Source organism: Salmo trutta, chromosome 34, assembly GCF_901001165.1.
Source record: "Salmo trutta chromosome 34, fSalTru1.1, whole genome shotgun sequence".
NCBI classification, from domain to species: domain Eukaryota; kingdom Metazoa; phylum Chordata; class Actinopteri; order Salmoniformes; family Salmonidae; genus Salmo; species Salmo trutta.
This window is the reverse complement of record NC_042990.1, coordinates 24,627,911-24,643,294: the sequence shown is the minus strand read 5'-3', so window position 1 is coordinate 24,643,294 and position 15,384 is coordinate 24,627,911. Positions and strand designations below refer to the sequence as shown.

The window sequence follows — 15,384 nt, the reverse complement described above, 5'->3', positions numbered from 1 at the left end:
GCACATGAAAGTCTTCCGATTTTGTTTATTACACATAATACATGTTTATTACACAACTCTAAAGTCCATAGCACAACATTATAGATAGTGCTGTTTTTAATATTTTTACAACGAATTCTAGACAACATTAGGCTATGTGCCCCCCCCCCCCCCCCCTCTACTTTTCTTGACAGCACATGCCCAGTCTGCAGGCTTCACACAGGGCTTTCTCATGCGGCCTCTTCCACACCTTCTCTGATCCTTCTGACCCTTCCTCCTCCTCTTCCTCCTCTTCCTCCTCCTCTCCGTAGCAGTTCTTCCTAATCTTTGCAAACAGCCGGAGCAGTGCCTCTTCCACCTCATTCTTTGAAAAGCCTGGAAGTTCAAACTCTTCCCGGCAGCGTCTGCATGCCTGACCGAAAGGCCGCATCAGGACGGTCCCCCGGCCTGTCTCATCCCACAGCCGATAACGGAACACTACCACCACCCGTGCCGAAGGCCATGTCTTAGAACACTCACTACACTGGAACCTGAGGGAGAGAGTTAGAGGGGGAGAGAGAGAGAAGGGGGGAGCATTACAATGAGAGCATATCTATTGGCATGGACTTCCATCATGTCCAAGTCAACAGAAGGAGTTGAAGACAAGTGGTTTGTTTCCACATTGTGGTGATGCAGTGCCAATCTTCTAAATCTGTGAGCTGCTGAGCTCTTTGTGGAGCCAAGTTGGGGCAAATCCATAGAGATTGATAGATGGCTCATCTTTGTACCTGTGCTAGAGTTGTCTGATTGTCTGTTAGTCAATTCTGAACTTTTCGCTCTCAGAGCGTTCAGTGCACACACTGGACGCTCTGGACGAGGAGTAGGGTTGATCCGAGCGTTCTGACCTCATAACCACAGTCAAACCCCCAAGCTAACTAGCAAAATGTGGCTATCTTGCTAGCTACTTCCAGACACAAATGAGAGAACACTAACACTGGCCATTTTACTCGCCCTAGCAGAGCTGGTTAAGCTTTCATGTTATCTAGAGCATTAGTGACTGTAACTGTGCTGCTGGCAACAATTTAATTATGTTTTTTTGCCGATGTTTAATGACACGGTCATATTCAGCTGTTGCGCTTCCTAAATTCATTAATTATTCTGCGCTCTGGTACATACAGACCAGAGTGCTCTGAAATCGGAGTAGATAAATTCAGAGTGAATTTACAAACGCACCAGAGCCGCCATGAGCAGAGTGCATGCAGAGTGAGCTGCCTGCGAGGAGGGAGCGAGTGACAGACATAGAGGAGCAGCTAATGGATTTACTAATGGAGGAAGTTATCTCTGTATTTCGGGTTTCGGGCAGGGCCGGGCTTTAAATTTGGCAAAAGCAATCGGGACTGGGTAGGGCAGGGCCTGAATGTCACAGGCATGGGTAGGGATCAGGCTTAAAATTCATGCACGTGCAGGACTCTACAACAGGGTCACAAGGAGGGATCAGCCAATGAAGTTGGAAGTCCCACCCAGTTGACTAGATTAAAATTAGGGAAGCCCTCAATGGCGCTGCCCATGCTAATAGGGTCTTTTGGCCACTAGAGGCCTCTATCATTCTCTATGGGCAAATCACAGGCCTATACGTAAAAAGCATAAATATAATTATAGTAAGGGAAAAACGTACTGTCCGTAGGCACAGTGGCTGTACACTCGCCATCTTCTCCTCCTCTCCTCCTTGGTGAGTGTTTCTGTCAGGCTGTAGTTGAAGTGGAAGGCCCACTGGTCACTGCTGCCCAGCTCCTCATCCAACATCTCCTCAAAACACTCTGACCACAGGGTGGGCATCCAGTCTGCGCAACACACACAAACACACGCGCGCGCGCACACACACACACACACACACACACACACACACACACACAGATCAGGATTGGTCAGAAAGTGCAGATGGGGCTTATTAAATAACTTTCCAGATGAATGCACATAAATATGCCTAGGCCTACTGCCATTATGTAAATAAACAATCAAAAATAATACAAAACTATACAGGATAAAATAAACAAAATAACTTAAAAGTATTTATTGCCTACAGTACCTGTATTCATGGCCCTCAATGTTGAAGAACAAATGCTAAAGAATGTTGAAGAATAAATTAACAAAATGCTGTTGAAGAACAAATTTCCTGTTGGTGTTGTTATATTGCTCGGTATGAGCTGGGAATATTTATATGGTCCCGGGTGCTGTGGCCTTGACGTTGGGATTTGGAAACTGAAATTGAACGTCTACTTTCGCTGAGGATGTGTATGCGGTCTAGGGTACTATTGCCCTGACGTTGCGATTTGGAAACCGAAACTCACCGTCTACTTTCACGTTTTGCTGGCCAAGTTCTTGGCATGCTGCCCACTGTACCCTGTCTCCCATTGTCACTGAGCGCAACTGAAGACCAGCACTATTATATGGAAGTCTATTCCACAACAAGTAACTGATGCAAGCAGTACATTTAGATTTTAAAAAACAGATGAAAAAAAACACCTTATGGAACAGCAGGGAGTGTGAAGCAACACAAACATAGGCGCAGACACATGCATACACACGATAACATACGCACTATGCACACATATACACATGGATTTAGTACTGTAGATATGTGGTAGTGGTGGTGTAGGGGCCTGAGGGCACACAGTGTGTTGTGAAATCTGTGAATGTATTGTAATGTTTTTAAAATGGTATAAACTGCCTTAATTTTGCTGGACCCCAGGAAGAGTAGCTGCTGCCTTGGCAGCAACTAATGGGGATCCATAATAAATACAAATACATGCAAAGGCTCTGTCCCATTCTGTCATGTTCACTGACAGTTAGGCCATAAAGACAAGCATGATCCTGACCACTGCCATTTTTTATCAGTTGAACATTTGCTGGATACAGATAATTGTAGGCCCAACATAAAAGGATTATAATAAAACAAGGTTCCTAGATGATAAAGTAATCTCTAAGTTGACTTAACTGTTGGTTTAGTGTGTTACTCAAATCATTTCTGGGTAAGAATAAAGTTACTATAATGTTTCAGTTACAATGGTCAAGAAACAACTAAAACTTTTCTGTGAACCATGGTGTTTTTATATATACTGAACTAACAAAGAAATGCAACATGCAACAATTTTGACTACTGAGTTACAGTTCATATAAGGAAATCAGCCAATTAAATTAATTATGGCCTGTTCTATGGATTTCACATGACTGGGAATACAGATATGCATTTGTTGGTCATAGATACCTTAAAAAGGGGGGGGGGGGTGGATTCAGAAAACCAGTCAGTATCTGGTCTGATCACCAGACTTGGCGGGAACTGGAGCAAGTTGTTGTACACGTCGATCCAGAGCATCCCAAACATGCTCAATGGGTGACATGTCTGGTGAGTATGCAGGCCATGGAAGAACTGGGATATTTTCAGCTTCCAAGAATTGTGTACAGACCCTTGTGACATGGGGCTGTGCATTATCATGCTGAAACATAAGGTGATGGTGGCGGATGAATGGCACAACAGTGGGCCTAAGGATCTCGTCAAAGTATCTCTGTGTCACGTCCTGACCATTGTGTGCTCTTATTTTATTTTCTATGGTAGGGTAGGTCAGGGTGTGACTGGGGGGTTTATTCTAGTTTAATTTTTCTATGTTGTTTGGGTCTAGTTTCTGTTTTTCTATGTTGTTTTTTTTGGATGATCCCCAATTAGAGGCAGCTGGTCATCGTTGTCTCTAATTGGGGATCATATTTAAGTAGTTGTTTTTCCCACCTTTGTTTTGTGGGAGATTATTTTGAGTTAGTGCATGTAGCACCTCTTTGTCACGGTTTGTTGTTTTGTTTATGGGTTATTGTATGTCTTGCATAGTTTAACATTATAATAAAATATGTGGAACGATATTCACGCTGCGCCTTGGTCCGTTCCTACACACAAACGTGACACTCTGTGCATTCCAATTGCCATTGATAAAATACAATTGTGTTCGTTGTTCGTAGCTTATGCCTGCCCATATCATAACCCCACCGCCACCATGGGGCACTCTGTTCCCAGTGTTGACATGAACAAACCGCTTGCCCACACAACGCCATACATGTAGCAGTTGTGAGGCCGGTTGGACGTACTGCCAAATTCTCTAAAACGGCTTTGGAGGCGGCTTATGGTAGAGAAATTAACATGAAATTCTCTGGCAACAGCTCTGGTGGAAATTCCTGCAGTCAGCATACCAATTGCATCTGTGGTATAGTTTTGTGTGACAAAACTGCACATTTTACGGTGGCCTATTATTGTCCCCAGCACAATGTGCACCTGTGTTTAATCAGCTTCTTGATGTGCCACACCTGTTAGGTGGATGGATTATCTTGGCAATGAAGAAATGCTCACTAACAAAGATGTCAAAAATTTGTGCACCAAATTTGAGAGAATTAAGCTTTTTGTGCGTTTGGACAATTTCTGGGATCTTTTATTTCAGCTCATGAAAACACTTTACATGATGCATTAATATTTTTGTTCAGTGTAGATTGGACTACTACACAACATTGTATTTATGCTCATTTTATTTAGGAAAACAAGGACCAAAACAATAAGCAGGCAGATAGTAATAGCAGGCGCAGTAGTAGTTGCCCTTTTCTTTGATTTCTGAGGTAAGATAGGAATGACAGTTAAGATTTTGTTCTGTTATAGTGGTTCTTAACCTTTTAAATTTTTCTGTACCCCTAATAACATTTTGCTCTGCCTCATAGTATACTTCCTGAAGTACCTCCTCATGTCCAGTTTACCAGTTGGCCTATGTTCCTATGAGTCTTAGGCCTATCCCAGGTGGATAGGCCTGGGCCAAGTACCCACAGGGGAACACTGATATGGTATGTGGGAACACCAACCCCATGTTGAAAACCACTGCAGTAATAAGCAAAAGGATTCAGTGAGTCAAAATGGCATTGTCATACATGTTTATCCATGTGGCTCAGTAGGTAGAGCACTTGCAATGGCAGGGTTGTGGGTTCAATACCCACGGGGAACCAGTATGAAAAAATACAAAAATGTATGCACTCACTACTGTAAGTTGCTCTGCACCAAAGCTGTGGAACAATAGTATGTAAAGGAGGGGAACAATTGAGGGTTCTTCTTCATAATATAAGTGTTCATTATTTATTATGGTAAGCTGAAAAACAATGAAAATGTAGTTTTTTCCTGTTTGAGGAAGGGGAAGACTGGACCACAAGTTCACCAGTTCAAATTCCCACTCGCCCACACAACGCCAGAAATACAATTTCCAAACAACCACTATAGTCTCCAAAAGTCTTAAGAACAATTTTTCACATTGGTGAATTTAAGATCACCTGAGTTTATGGAACGATTATGATAGCATAATCATAACATATGTTGTTCTAATGAGGTTGGTTTATTACTGTACTATACTCCCGTTACCTTGTTTATGCAATTACGATCTTAAATGATCAGTTAACTGTTGCAGTTTCTTGTGGACTGCATATTACCTGATATAATTATAAATACATCACATCCCACTGAGCACAGACATTAATTCAACGTCTATTCCACGTTGGTTCCAAGTCATTTTATTGAAATGACGTGGAAACAACATTGATTCAACCAGTGTGTGTCTAGTGGGACATATGACAATCAGAGCCACATATTTGAGTAATTAAAAAGTGAAGAATGATTGACCTACAATCGAAAGTCATTCAAAGAATTGGTTGAAATATAGAAATGTTTATTAATGACAAATGTGAAACCCCCCACACACACACACACACACACACACACACACACACACACACACACACACACACACACACACACACACACACACACACACACACACACACACACACACACACACACACACACACAGCCCATAGGAACCCAAGGTAATGAGTGGGTATGGCAACTGACTGATTCTGAGTAAATAACACAACAGGATCCAAACATATGACAACATTCATGCAAACATGTTCTAGGGCTGGATTCAATCAGATTAGCGTTGGTTGACACCCGCATAGCGGTTGTTTTGGCGGTTTCGGAGGTGGAACTGCATTATAGTTGTCAAATCTACAAGCGACTCTGGTGTAACCTTATCGCCTACACTGCCATTGGATGCAACGAAACCACCTGACTTTACATCCGACAAATCCCATGCAGCCGCGTTAGAAGTTCCTACAGCCGTGTTACAAGATCAAACACATGAATGTGTGATGTTCTATTATAGGCCCAACTGATATGCTTTAAATCCCCCCCATCCAAATGAAACAGAAAATGATCCAATAGCATACACATTCTATCGCTGGTTGATTCAACCAGTGTGTGCGCGGTGGGAAGGGAGTGATTTGTGACACACAAGCGCAACTGCGGGCTTATGCTCGATCTGATTTTAGAAAGAAGATATAAAAGGTCTGGAGTGCAGGAGAGTCTATATGGAAACTAGTGACACGTTGCCACTTATCATACAAATCAAGTTTTATGCATGGGTGGAGTTGGCTGGCAGCAGACTGGGCTGTGGGTGAAGCAGGCCAGGTACTGGTGGCAGCAGATTTGGCACTGGAGGTGGTGGTAAAGTCATCCAGAAGACTACCAACTGTGGGGTCCATTGCATAGTGCTCAAAATCAGTCTCCTCCTAGTCTGGGTCCATTTCCTCCTGCATGGTCTTCCCAGTCGGCCTGAGCAGGTAGTCCACACACCAATCAGCTCTCCTGAAAATGAAAAACAGAACAGAATGCAAAACAAGACAAAAATAAATGAATATGATTACTCACAATATCTTAATCAAATCAAAACACTGACACAATTTTGTTTCTGCCATGTTTTAATGGATGTAATAACATTAGTTAATTAAGAAACAACAGTGTGTTATGTACTGAGGTTCCTCATAAAGGCTGTAGAAGGAGGGGAGCACTTACAGAGGCTCTAGCATAGCTAGAGCTGCCCTGAGAGACAGCAGAGGCAGTGGTGGCCTTCACAGGGGCTGTAGCAGAACTGGCGGTGCCCTGAGAGACAGCAGTGCTGGTCTTCACAGAGGCTATAGCAGAGCTGGCGGTGCCCTGAGAGACAGCAGAGGCAGTGCTGGACTTCACAGAGGCTGTAGCAGAGCTGGCGGTGCCCTGAGAGACAGCAGAGGCAGTGCTGGACTTCACAGAGGCTGTAGCAGAGCTGGCGGTGCCCTGAGAGACAGCAGAGGCAGTGCTGGACTTCACAGCGGCTGTAGCAGAGCTGGCGGTGCCCTGAGAGACAGCAGAGGCAGTGGTGGTCTTCACAGAGGCTGATCAAGAGCTGAACAGGGGCAGAGAAAAAGGGGAAATGATGGAAGATTATTATATAACCTGATATGAAAATGATTTGAGAGTAAACAGTATTAAAGATCTTGGCAGGTTACACGAACAGGCCTCCTAGGCACATCATGCTGAAATGATAAAGGAAATAAAGAACAAAAATGTATATGAATACCGACAATACAGTCATGTGATATTTAAAACATGACACACAATTGTTTTTCTCCATCATGTTTTGATTGATGTAAGTTCTCTGTATTAGTTCTAAAATGACAACAGTGCATGATGTAGTAGGTCAAATGCCACTTACAGACAGAGGTGCAGGGATTGGGGCACTCACAGAAGACGGGTAGGGGCACTCACAGACACCAGAGGAAGGGTTGAGGCACACACAGAGGTCGGTGCAAGGGTGGGGGCACTGACAGAGGCTGTAGACAACTTGGCCGGACTAAGTAAAAAAATACATGTAGTTGCATTAACCCTTGTGTAGTCTTAACATTCTGTATACTCCCATTGTCCTAAGGGTAAAAAATGACCCACCTTCACTAAACCCCTAAAATAAAGCAGCTAAATTGAATTTTAAACCCCAAATCTATTTTGCATGAAGAAACAACCTGTCATTCATCACAAACTTTGTGAATATTTGTGTTTTCCCTCTTCCCAATGCAGAAAGACTGCATTTAATCAGTGGACACCACTCATTTTTATTACAACACACCATGTCATTACCATGTCATAATTATTTTCTTTACTAAAGTAGAGGTTTATTATTATTATTGCTAAAGGTACTGTCACGTGTGCTATCTTTGTATTCCCTGTCATAAATTAGCCAAGGTGCAGCGTGCAGGTAGTTCCACATATTTTATTGGTGAACTCGAACAAAACAAGAAAACAGGTGAAAACTGAAACAAACGTGACGTTCTGGGGCTGCTCACACACAGCTGCACAAAAACAAGATCCCACGAAACAAAGGGAAAAACAGGCTGCCTAAGTATGGCTTCCAATCAGAGACAATGATAGACAGCTGCCTCTGATTGGAAACCATACCCGGCCAAAACATAGAACACAAAACATAGAATGCCCACCCACCTATCACACCCTGACCTAACTAAACAGGGAAAACACAGCTCTCCTAGGTCAGAGTGTGACAGGTACTGCATATGTGTAAAAAAAAATAGCAAGTGATAGCACTTAGAAAGTAGCAGAAATGTGCAGAAAGTAGTTTTGAATGCATTTTACTGAAGGGAAACAATAACAGTCATGAACTTTTTTGGCAACATAGTGATATATTCTTATATACTGTACAATGAGGATTTCAACTACAAAATACTAGTCTTCTCCCATTTTTTTAACCATTGCCCACACCCACAAGGTGTATAAACAACAACAATAAATAAGAATAAAATAGATACAATATAAAAACGTGAAGAACATAAATCAATGATATTACAGCAATACATAATAAAATTAACAGTGAAAGTAACTTACATTACAGATATAAAAATAAAAATGTACATCTGAATGGAACCAGTTGCTCATCCATTGTTAATTCAGGCCCAGGGTTGTAGAGGTATGGCAGACGCTCCACCCACTTCTCCCAGACCTCTCTTATGGCCGCCAGTTTGTCTCTCACACGTCTTGACTCACGGTTATCAAATGGCATGGTGGCACGGAAAATCGCCCTTCCACTCTCTGTATCCCAGAGACTACATGTAGCCTCGCCTCAGGACCTATACACACCCGCTAAGATTAGCAGCCCTATGTAGGCACGCAGGTCAATCTCATCCATCCTTTTCCAGTTGTCTCCATATTATCGGAAACCCTCCAAATATTCCATCTCCAGGATGATTTTTTCGATGGCTGGTGTGATAAACATGTAGAATGTTGAGGCGATGTCCTGGGCAGGTGCAACTGCATGTCTTGTGGACCCTGGGGTCAAACATAGTGGTGGGTCATTTTTGACCCTTAAGACAACACAAAGATTATTGAAGGTTATACTGTTATAAAAACAGATCAATACAAACCAAGCTTTTTACAGGTTAGCCTGTATTTTATTTACCTGAGCAGGCTTCCTCGCCAAGTTAAGGTTTGGTCTTGCTGCAGACACATGAGAGCACCCAAAACTTTTGCTTATTGAACTGCAAAAGAGAGAGAAAAGCCTAATAGTCACAATGAATTGAGGAGAAAATCCTTTTGACAGGTGACTTGGTTATCTGGCTTGGATAGGATAAAGTAATTCTTGTAACCCCCCCCCTTAAAGATTTAGATGCACTATTGTAAAGTGGTTGTTCCACTGGATATCATAAGGTGAATGCACCAATTTGTAAGTCGCTCTGGATAAGAGCATCTGCTAAATGACTTAAATGTAAATGTAATCTGAATCAGTATTCTATCACGGCAGCCATAGTAGTTGAGGAAAAATTGTGATTTTTGTTTTTACATTTACCATTGACAAAAAGTTCAATGTAGTCCTCAATGGAGGAGTCTGAACAGCAGAAACAGACGCAGGCGGAGCTGTAGGTGCTGGCCCGGCAGGTACACCGGTAGAGACCTGCTTAAAATATAGGGGGAAAAATACAGACACTATTTAATTTTTTATTTCACCTTTATTTAACCAGGTAGGCTAGTTGAGAACAAGTTCTCATTTACAACTGCGACCTAGCCAAGATAAAGCAAAGAAGTTCGGCACATACAACAACACAGAGTTACACATGGAATAAACAACCATACAGTCAATAATTCAGTAGAAAAAAAGTCTATATACATTGTGTGCAAATTAGGTAAAATAAGGGAGGAAAGGCAATAAATAGGCCATGGTGGCAAAGTAATTACAATATAGCAATTAAACACTGGAATGGTAGATGTGCAGAAGATGAATGTGCAAGTAGAGATACTGGGGTGCAAAGGAGCAAGATAAATAAATAAATAAATACAGTATGGGGATGAGGTAGTTGGATGGGCTATTTACAGATGGGCTATGTACAGGTGCAGTGATCTGTGAGCTGCTCTGACAGCTGGTGCTTAAAGTTAGAGAGGGAGATATGAGTCTCCAGCTTCAGTGATTTTTGCAATTCGTTCCAGTCATTGGCAGCAGAGACCTTGAAGGAAAGGCGGCCGAAGGAGGAATTGGCTTTGGGGGTGACCAGTGAAATATACCTGCTGGAGTGCGTGCTACGGGTGGGTGCTGCTATGGTGACCAGTGAGCTGAGATAAGGCGGGGCTTTACCTAGCAAAGACTTGTAGATGACCTGGAGCCAGTGGGTTTGGCGACGAGTATGAAGCGAGGGCCAGCCAACGAGAGCGTACAGGTCGCAGTGGTGGGTAGTTGTAACGTTCGGCGTCTGGTGACGAGGAAGCGGACCAAAACGCAGCTGGGAGCGAATACATGTTTATTCAACACACTAGAATTAAACATGTACACAAAAATCAAGGAAAAACTGCCAATACGTTACGTGCTCAAATAACGAGACAACACCCCACAAACAGCGTGGGGAAAACAGCACTTAAATGTGATCCCAATCAGAGACAATTAGCGACAGCTGTCTCTGATTGGGAATCGACAGAACCCAACCTAGAACATCCCACCTAGAGCCTACACAAGGCTAAAACGTAAACAAAACACAAACCAAGGAAAAATACCTAACATGACACACCCTGACCCAATATCCCCGAGTTCACCTGGTCAGGGCGTGACAGAACCCCCCCCTCCAGCGGTGCGTACTCCCGGCGCACCAAACTTAAGTCTATTAGGGGGGGACCCGGGTGGGCGCCTCACCCTTGGTGGAGGCTCTGGCCCCGGGCGTGTTCTCTCCCCCGCCTTCACCTTAACCCTACCCCTCTGGCCCGGACTGGACCACTGTGGAGCGGCATGCTCAGGCTCCGGAGCGGAGCCGTCGACCGGAACAGGATTGGGCACCGGTGGACCGGACACGGGCCGTGCCGGACTGTGGACACGCACCGTGGGCTTGGTGCGGGGAACAGGAACGGGCCGGACAGGACTGTGGACACGCACCGTGGGCTTGGTGCGGGGAACAGGGACGGGCCGGACAGGACTGTGGACACGCACCGTGGGCTTGGTGCGGGGAACAGGTATGGGCCGGACAGGACTGGGGACACGCACCACTGACTTGGTGCGGGGAGCAGGGACGGGCCGGACAGGACTGTGGACACGCACCACTGGCTTGGTGCGGGGAGCAGGAATGGGCCGGACAGGACTGGGGACACGCACCACTAGCTTAGGGCGGGGAGCAGGGATGGGCCAGACAGGACTGTGGACACGCACCACTAACCTGGTGCGGGGAGCAGGAACGGGCTGGGCCGGAGGGCAGTCTGGCAGCTCGGGACAGTCTGGGCAGTCTGGCAGTTCAGCGCAGTCTGACCACTCCGGCAGTTCAGGGCAGTCTGGCCACTCCGGCAGTTCAGGGCAGTCTGGCCACTCCGGCAGTTCAGGGCAGTCTGGCCACTCCGGCAGTTCAGGGCAGTCTGGCCACTCCGGCAGTTCAGCACAGTCTGGCCACTCCGGCAGTTCAGCGCAGTCTGACCACTCCGGCAGTTCAGCGCAGTCTGACCACTCCGGCGACTGATGACTGGCGGGCAGCTCCGACGACTGTTGACTGGCGGGCAGCTCCGACGACTGTTGACTGACGGGCAGCTCCGACGACTGTTGACTGACGGGCAGCTCCGACGACTGTTGACTGGCGGGCAGCTCCGACGACTGTTGACTGGCGGGCAGCTCCGACGACTGTTGACTGGCGGGCAGCTCCGACGACTGTTGACTGGCGAGACCCACCGGAGGCCTAGTCCTGGGAGGTGGCACAGGACGGACCAGGATGGGAAGACCCACTGGAGGCCTGGTCCGAGGAGGAGGCACAGGATAAACCGGGCTGTGGGGGAGCACTGGAGTTCTGGTACGGACACTCCTTACCCACACTCCAGGCTGAATGCCCACTTTGGCCCGGCACGGGCGGAGAGCAGGCATTGGGCGAACTGGACCCTCCCAGCGCTCTGGAGACACAGTGCGCAACGCCGGCGCAGGATAACCTGGACCGAGGAGGCGCACCGGAGACCAGACGCGCTGAGCTGGCACCATCCGCCCTGGCTCGATGCCTGCACTCGCATAGCACTTGCGGGGGGCTGGTATGTAGCGCAGCGGGCTTTGAACGCGCACTCGGGACACCGTGCGCTCCACAGCATAACACGTGTCTTACCAGAGCCACGCTGCTTCCGGTAAGCACGAGGAGTTAGCTTAGGTCTACCACCTGACTCCGCCAATCTCCCCGTGTGCCCCCCCCCAAAAAAATTGTGGGGCTGCCTCCCGTGTCCGTTGCGCTCCCTCTCCTCATACCAGCGCCTCTCAGCTCTCGCCACCTCGATCTCCCACTGCGGGCGGCGATCTCCCACTGCGGGCAGCTGTTTACATAGCTAGATACATTAGCAAACGTTAGCTAGATAGCTAACGAATGTAGCTAGCTGAATGGCATTTACTAAAATGGGCAATAACTTAACCTTGGTAACATAAGCAGATTGCATAATATTTTAGACTTCACCAACTTTGACACTTATCTTACCTATGAAAACGAATGCTAGTAGCTAGAGCTGTACAGTCGTGGCCAAAAGTTTTGACACAAATATTAATTTTCACAAAGTCTGCTGCCTCAGTTTGTATGATGGCAATTTGCATATACTCCAGAATGTTATGAAGAGTGATCAGATGAATTGCAATTAATTGCAAAGTCCCTCTTTGCCATGCAAATGAACTGAATCCCCAAAAAACATTTCCACTGCATTTCAGCCCTGCTACAATAGGACCAGCTGACATCATGTCAGTGATTCTCTCGTTAACACAGGTGTGAGTGTTGACGAGGACAAGGCTGGAGATCACTCTGTCATGCTGATTGAGTTTGAATAACAGACTGGAAACTTCAAAAGGGGGGTGGTGCTTGGAATAATTGTTCTTCCTCTGTCAACCATGGTAAACTGCAAGGAAAAACGTGCCGTCATCATTGCTTTGCACAAAAAGGGCTTCACAGGCAAGGATATTGCTGCCAGTAAGACTGCACATAAATCAACAATTTATCGGATCATCAAGAACTTCAAGGAGAGCGGTTCAATTGTGGTGAAGAAGGCTTCAGGGCGCCCAAGAAAGTCCAGCAAGTGCCAGGATCGTCTCCTAAAGTTGATTCAGCTGCGGTATTGGGGCACCAGCAGTACAGAGCTTGCTCAGGAATGGCAGCAGGCAGGTGTGAGTGCATCTGCACGCACAGTGAGGCGAAAACTTTTGGAGGATGGCCTGGTGTCAAGAAGGGCCAAAGAAGCCACTTCTCTCCAGGAAAAACATCAGGGACAGACTGATATTCTGCAAAAGGAACAGGGATTGGACTGCTGAGGACTGGGGTAAAGTCATTGTCTATGATGAATCCCCTTTCCGATTGTTTGGGGCATCTGGAAAAAAGCTTGTCCGGAGAAGACAAGGTGAGCGCTACCATCAGTCCTGTGTCATGCCAACAGTAAAGCATCCTGAGACCATTCATGTGTGGGGTTGCTTCTCAGCCAAGGGAGTGGGCTCACTCACAATTTTGCCTAAGAACACAGCCATGAATAAAGAATGGTACCAACACATCCTTCGAGAGCAACTTCTCCCAACCATCCAGGAACAGTTTGGTGACAAACAATGCCTTTTCCACAGCATGATGGAGCACCTTGCCATAAGGCAAAAGTGATAACTAAGTGGCTCGGGGAACAAAACATCGATATTTTGGGTCCATGGCCAGGAAACTCCCCAGACCTTAATCCCATTGAGAACTTGTGGTCAATCCTCAAGAGGTGTGTGGACAAACAAAACTCCACAAATTCTGACAAACTCCAAGCATTGATTATGCAAGAATGGGCTGCCATCAGTCAGGCTGTGGCCCAGAATTTAATTGACAGCATGCCAGGGCGGATTGCAGAGGTCTTGAAAAAGAAGGGTCAACACTGCAAATATAGACTCTTTGCATCAACTTCATGTAATTGTCAATAAAAGCCTTTGACACTTATGAAATGCTTGTAATTATACTTCAGTATTCCACAGTAACATCTGACAAAAATATCTAAAGACACCGAGGCAGCAAACTTTGTGGAAATTAATATTTGTGTCATTCTCAAAACTTTTGGCTAGGTATGTACAGTTCTAAATCGTGTCTGGACTTGTTTCCCAAGTGGTTGGTTGGTCGTCGTCTGCTTCTTCTTAGATGAGGTTTAACGGCGTTTGGCATCCAATAACTGTTGCATTACCGCTTGCTACTAGACCGGGGTACAACTCCCTTATACTTTTCTTCAAAAAATATACCCTACCATCTTAGACCTCCTCTGCCTCTCTTTTTCCTTCCATTCCTCCTCCGTATTCCTTATGATAATACTGCACTTCACCCGACATACAGTACCAGTCAAAAATTTGGACACATGTACTTATTCAAGGGTTTTTCTTTATTTTTACTATTTTCTACAATGTAGAATAATAGTGAAGACATCAAAACTATGAAATAATACATATGGAATCATGTAGTAACCAAAAAAGTGTTAAACAAATCAAAATATATTATATATTTGAGATAATTCAAAGTAGTCACCCTTTGCCTTGATGACAGCTTTGCACACTCTTGGTATTCTCTCAACCAGCTTCACCTGGAATGCTTTTCCAACAGTCTTGAAGGAGTTCCCACATATGCTGAGCACCTGTTGGCTGCTCTTCGGTCCAACTCGTTCCAAACCATCTCAATTGGGTTGAGGTCAGGTGATTGTGGAGGCCAGGTCATCTGATGCAGCACTCCATCACTCTCCTTCTTGGTCAAATAGCCCTTACACAACCTGGAGGTGTGTTGGGTCATTGTCCTGTTGAAAAAAAAATTATAGTCCCACTAAGCGTAAACCAGATGTGATGGCGTATCGCTGCAGAATGCTGTGGTAGCCATGCTGGTTAAGTCTGCCTTGAATTCTAAATAAATCACAGACATTGTCACCAGCAAAGCACCCCCACACCATCACACCTCCTCCTAAATAATTCACGGTGGGAACCACACATGCGGAGATCATCCGTTCACCTACTCTGCGTCTCACAAAGACACAGCAGTTGGAACCAAAACAATCTGATTTCATCG

The 15,384-nt window shown here is 45.4% G+C and overlaps 1 protein-coding gene and 1 long non-coding RNA gene across 2 annotated transcripts; both read right to left on the bottom strand.

Annotated features, from left to right (window-relative positions):
* Positions 1-7: 7 nt before the first annotated feature.
* Positions 8-2,250, bottom strand: LOC115173216 (receptor-transporting protein 3). Its single transcript, XM_029731133.1, has 3 exons — positions 2,045-2,250; positions 1,634-1,799; positions 8-509 (listed from the first exon to the last, which is right to left on the bottom strand). The coding sequence occupies exons 1-3, from the start codon at positions 2,052-2,054 to the stop codon at positions 158-160; spliced, it is 528 nt and encodes a 175-aa protein (XP_029586993.1). The 5' UTR covers positions 2,055-2,250; the 3' UTR covers positions 8-157.
* Positions 2,251-8,883: 6,633 nt separating this feature from the next.
* On the bottom strand, positions 8,884-9,793 carry LOC115173215 (uncharacterized). The gene is made up of 3 exons (XR_003871572.1): positions 9,696-9,793; positions 9,309-9,387; positions 8,884-9,178 (listed from the first exon to the last, which is right to left on the bottom strand). It is a non-coding gene; the product is annotated as an uncharacterized LOC115173215 (long non-coding RNA).
* Between the last annotated feature and the right edge of the window lie 5,591 nt (positions 9,794-15,384).

What these genes read in the sequence shown, in the direction of transcription:
- LOC115173216 (XM_029731133.1), bottom strand. An exon ending in AGCCACTGTGCCTACGGACA is followed by an intron (nt 510 to 1,633) that starts GTACGTTTTTCC and finishes TCTCTCCCTCAG; the next exon opens with GTTCCAGTGTAGTGAGTGTT.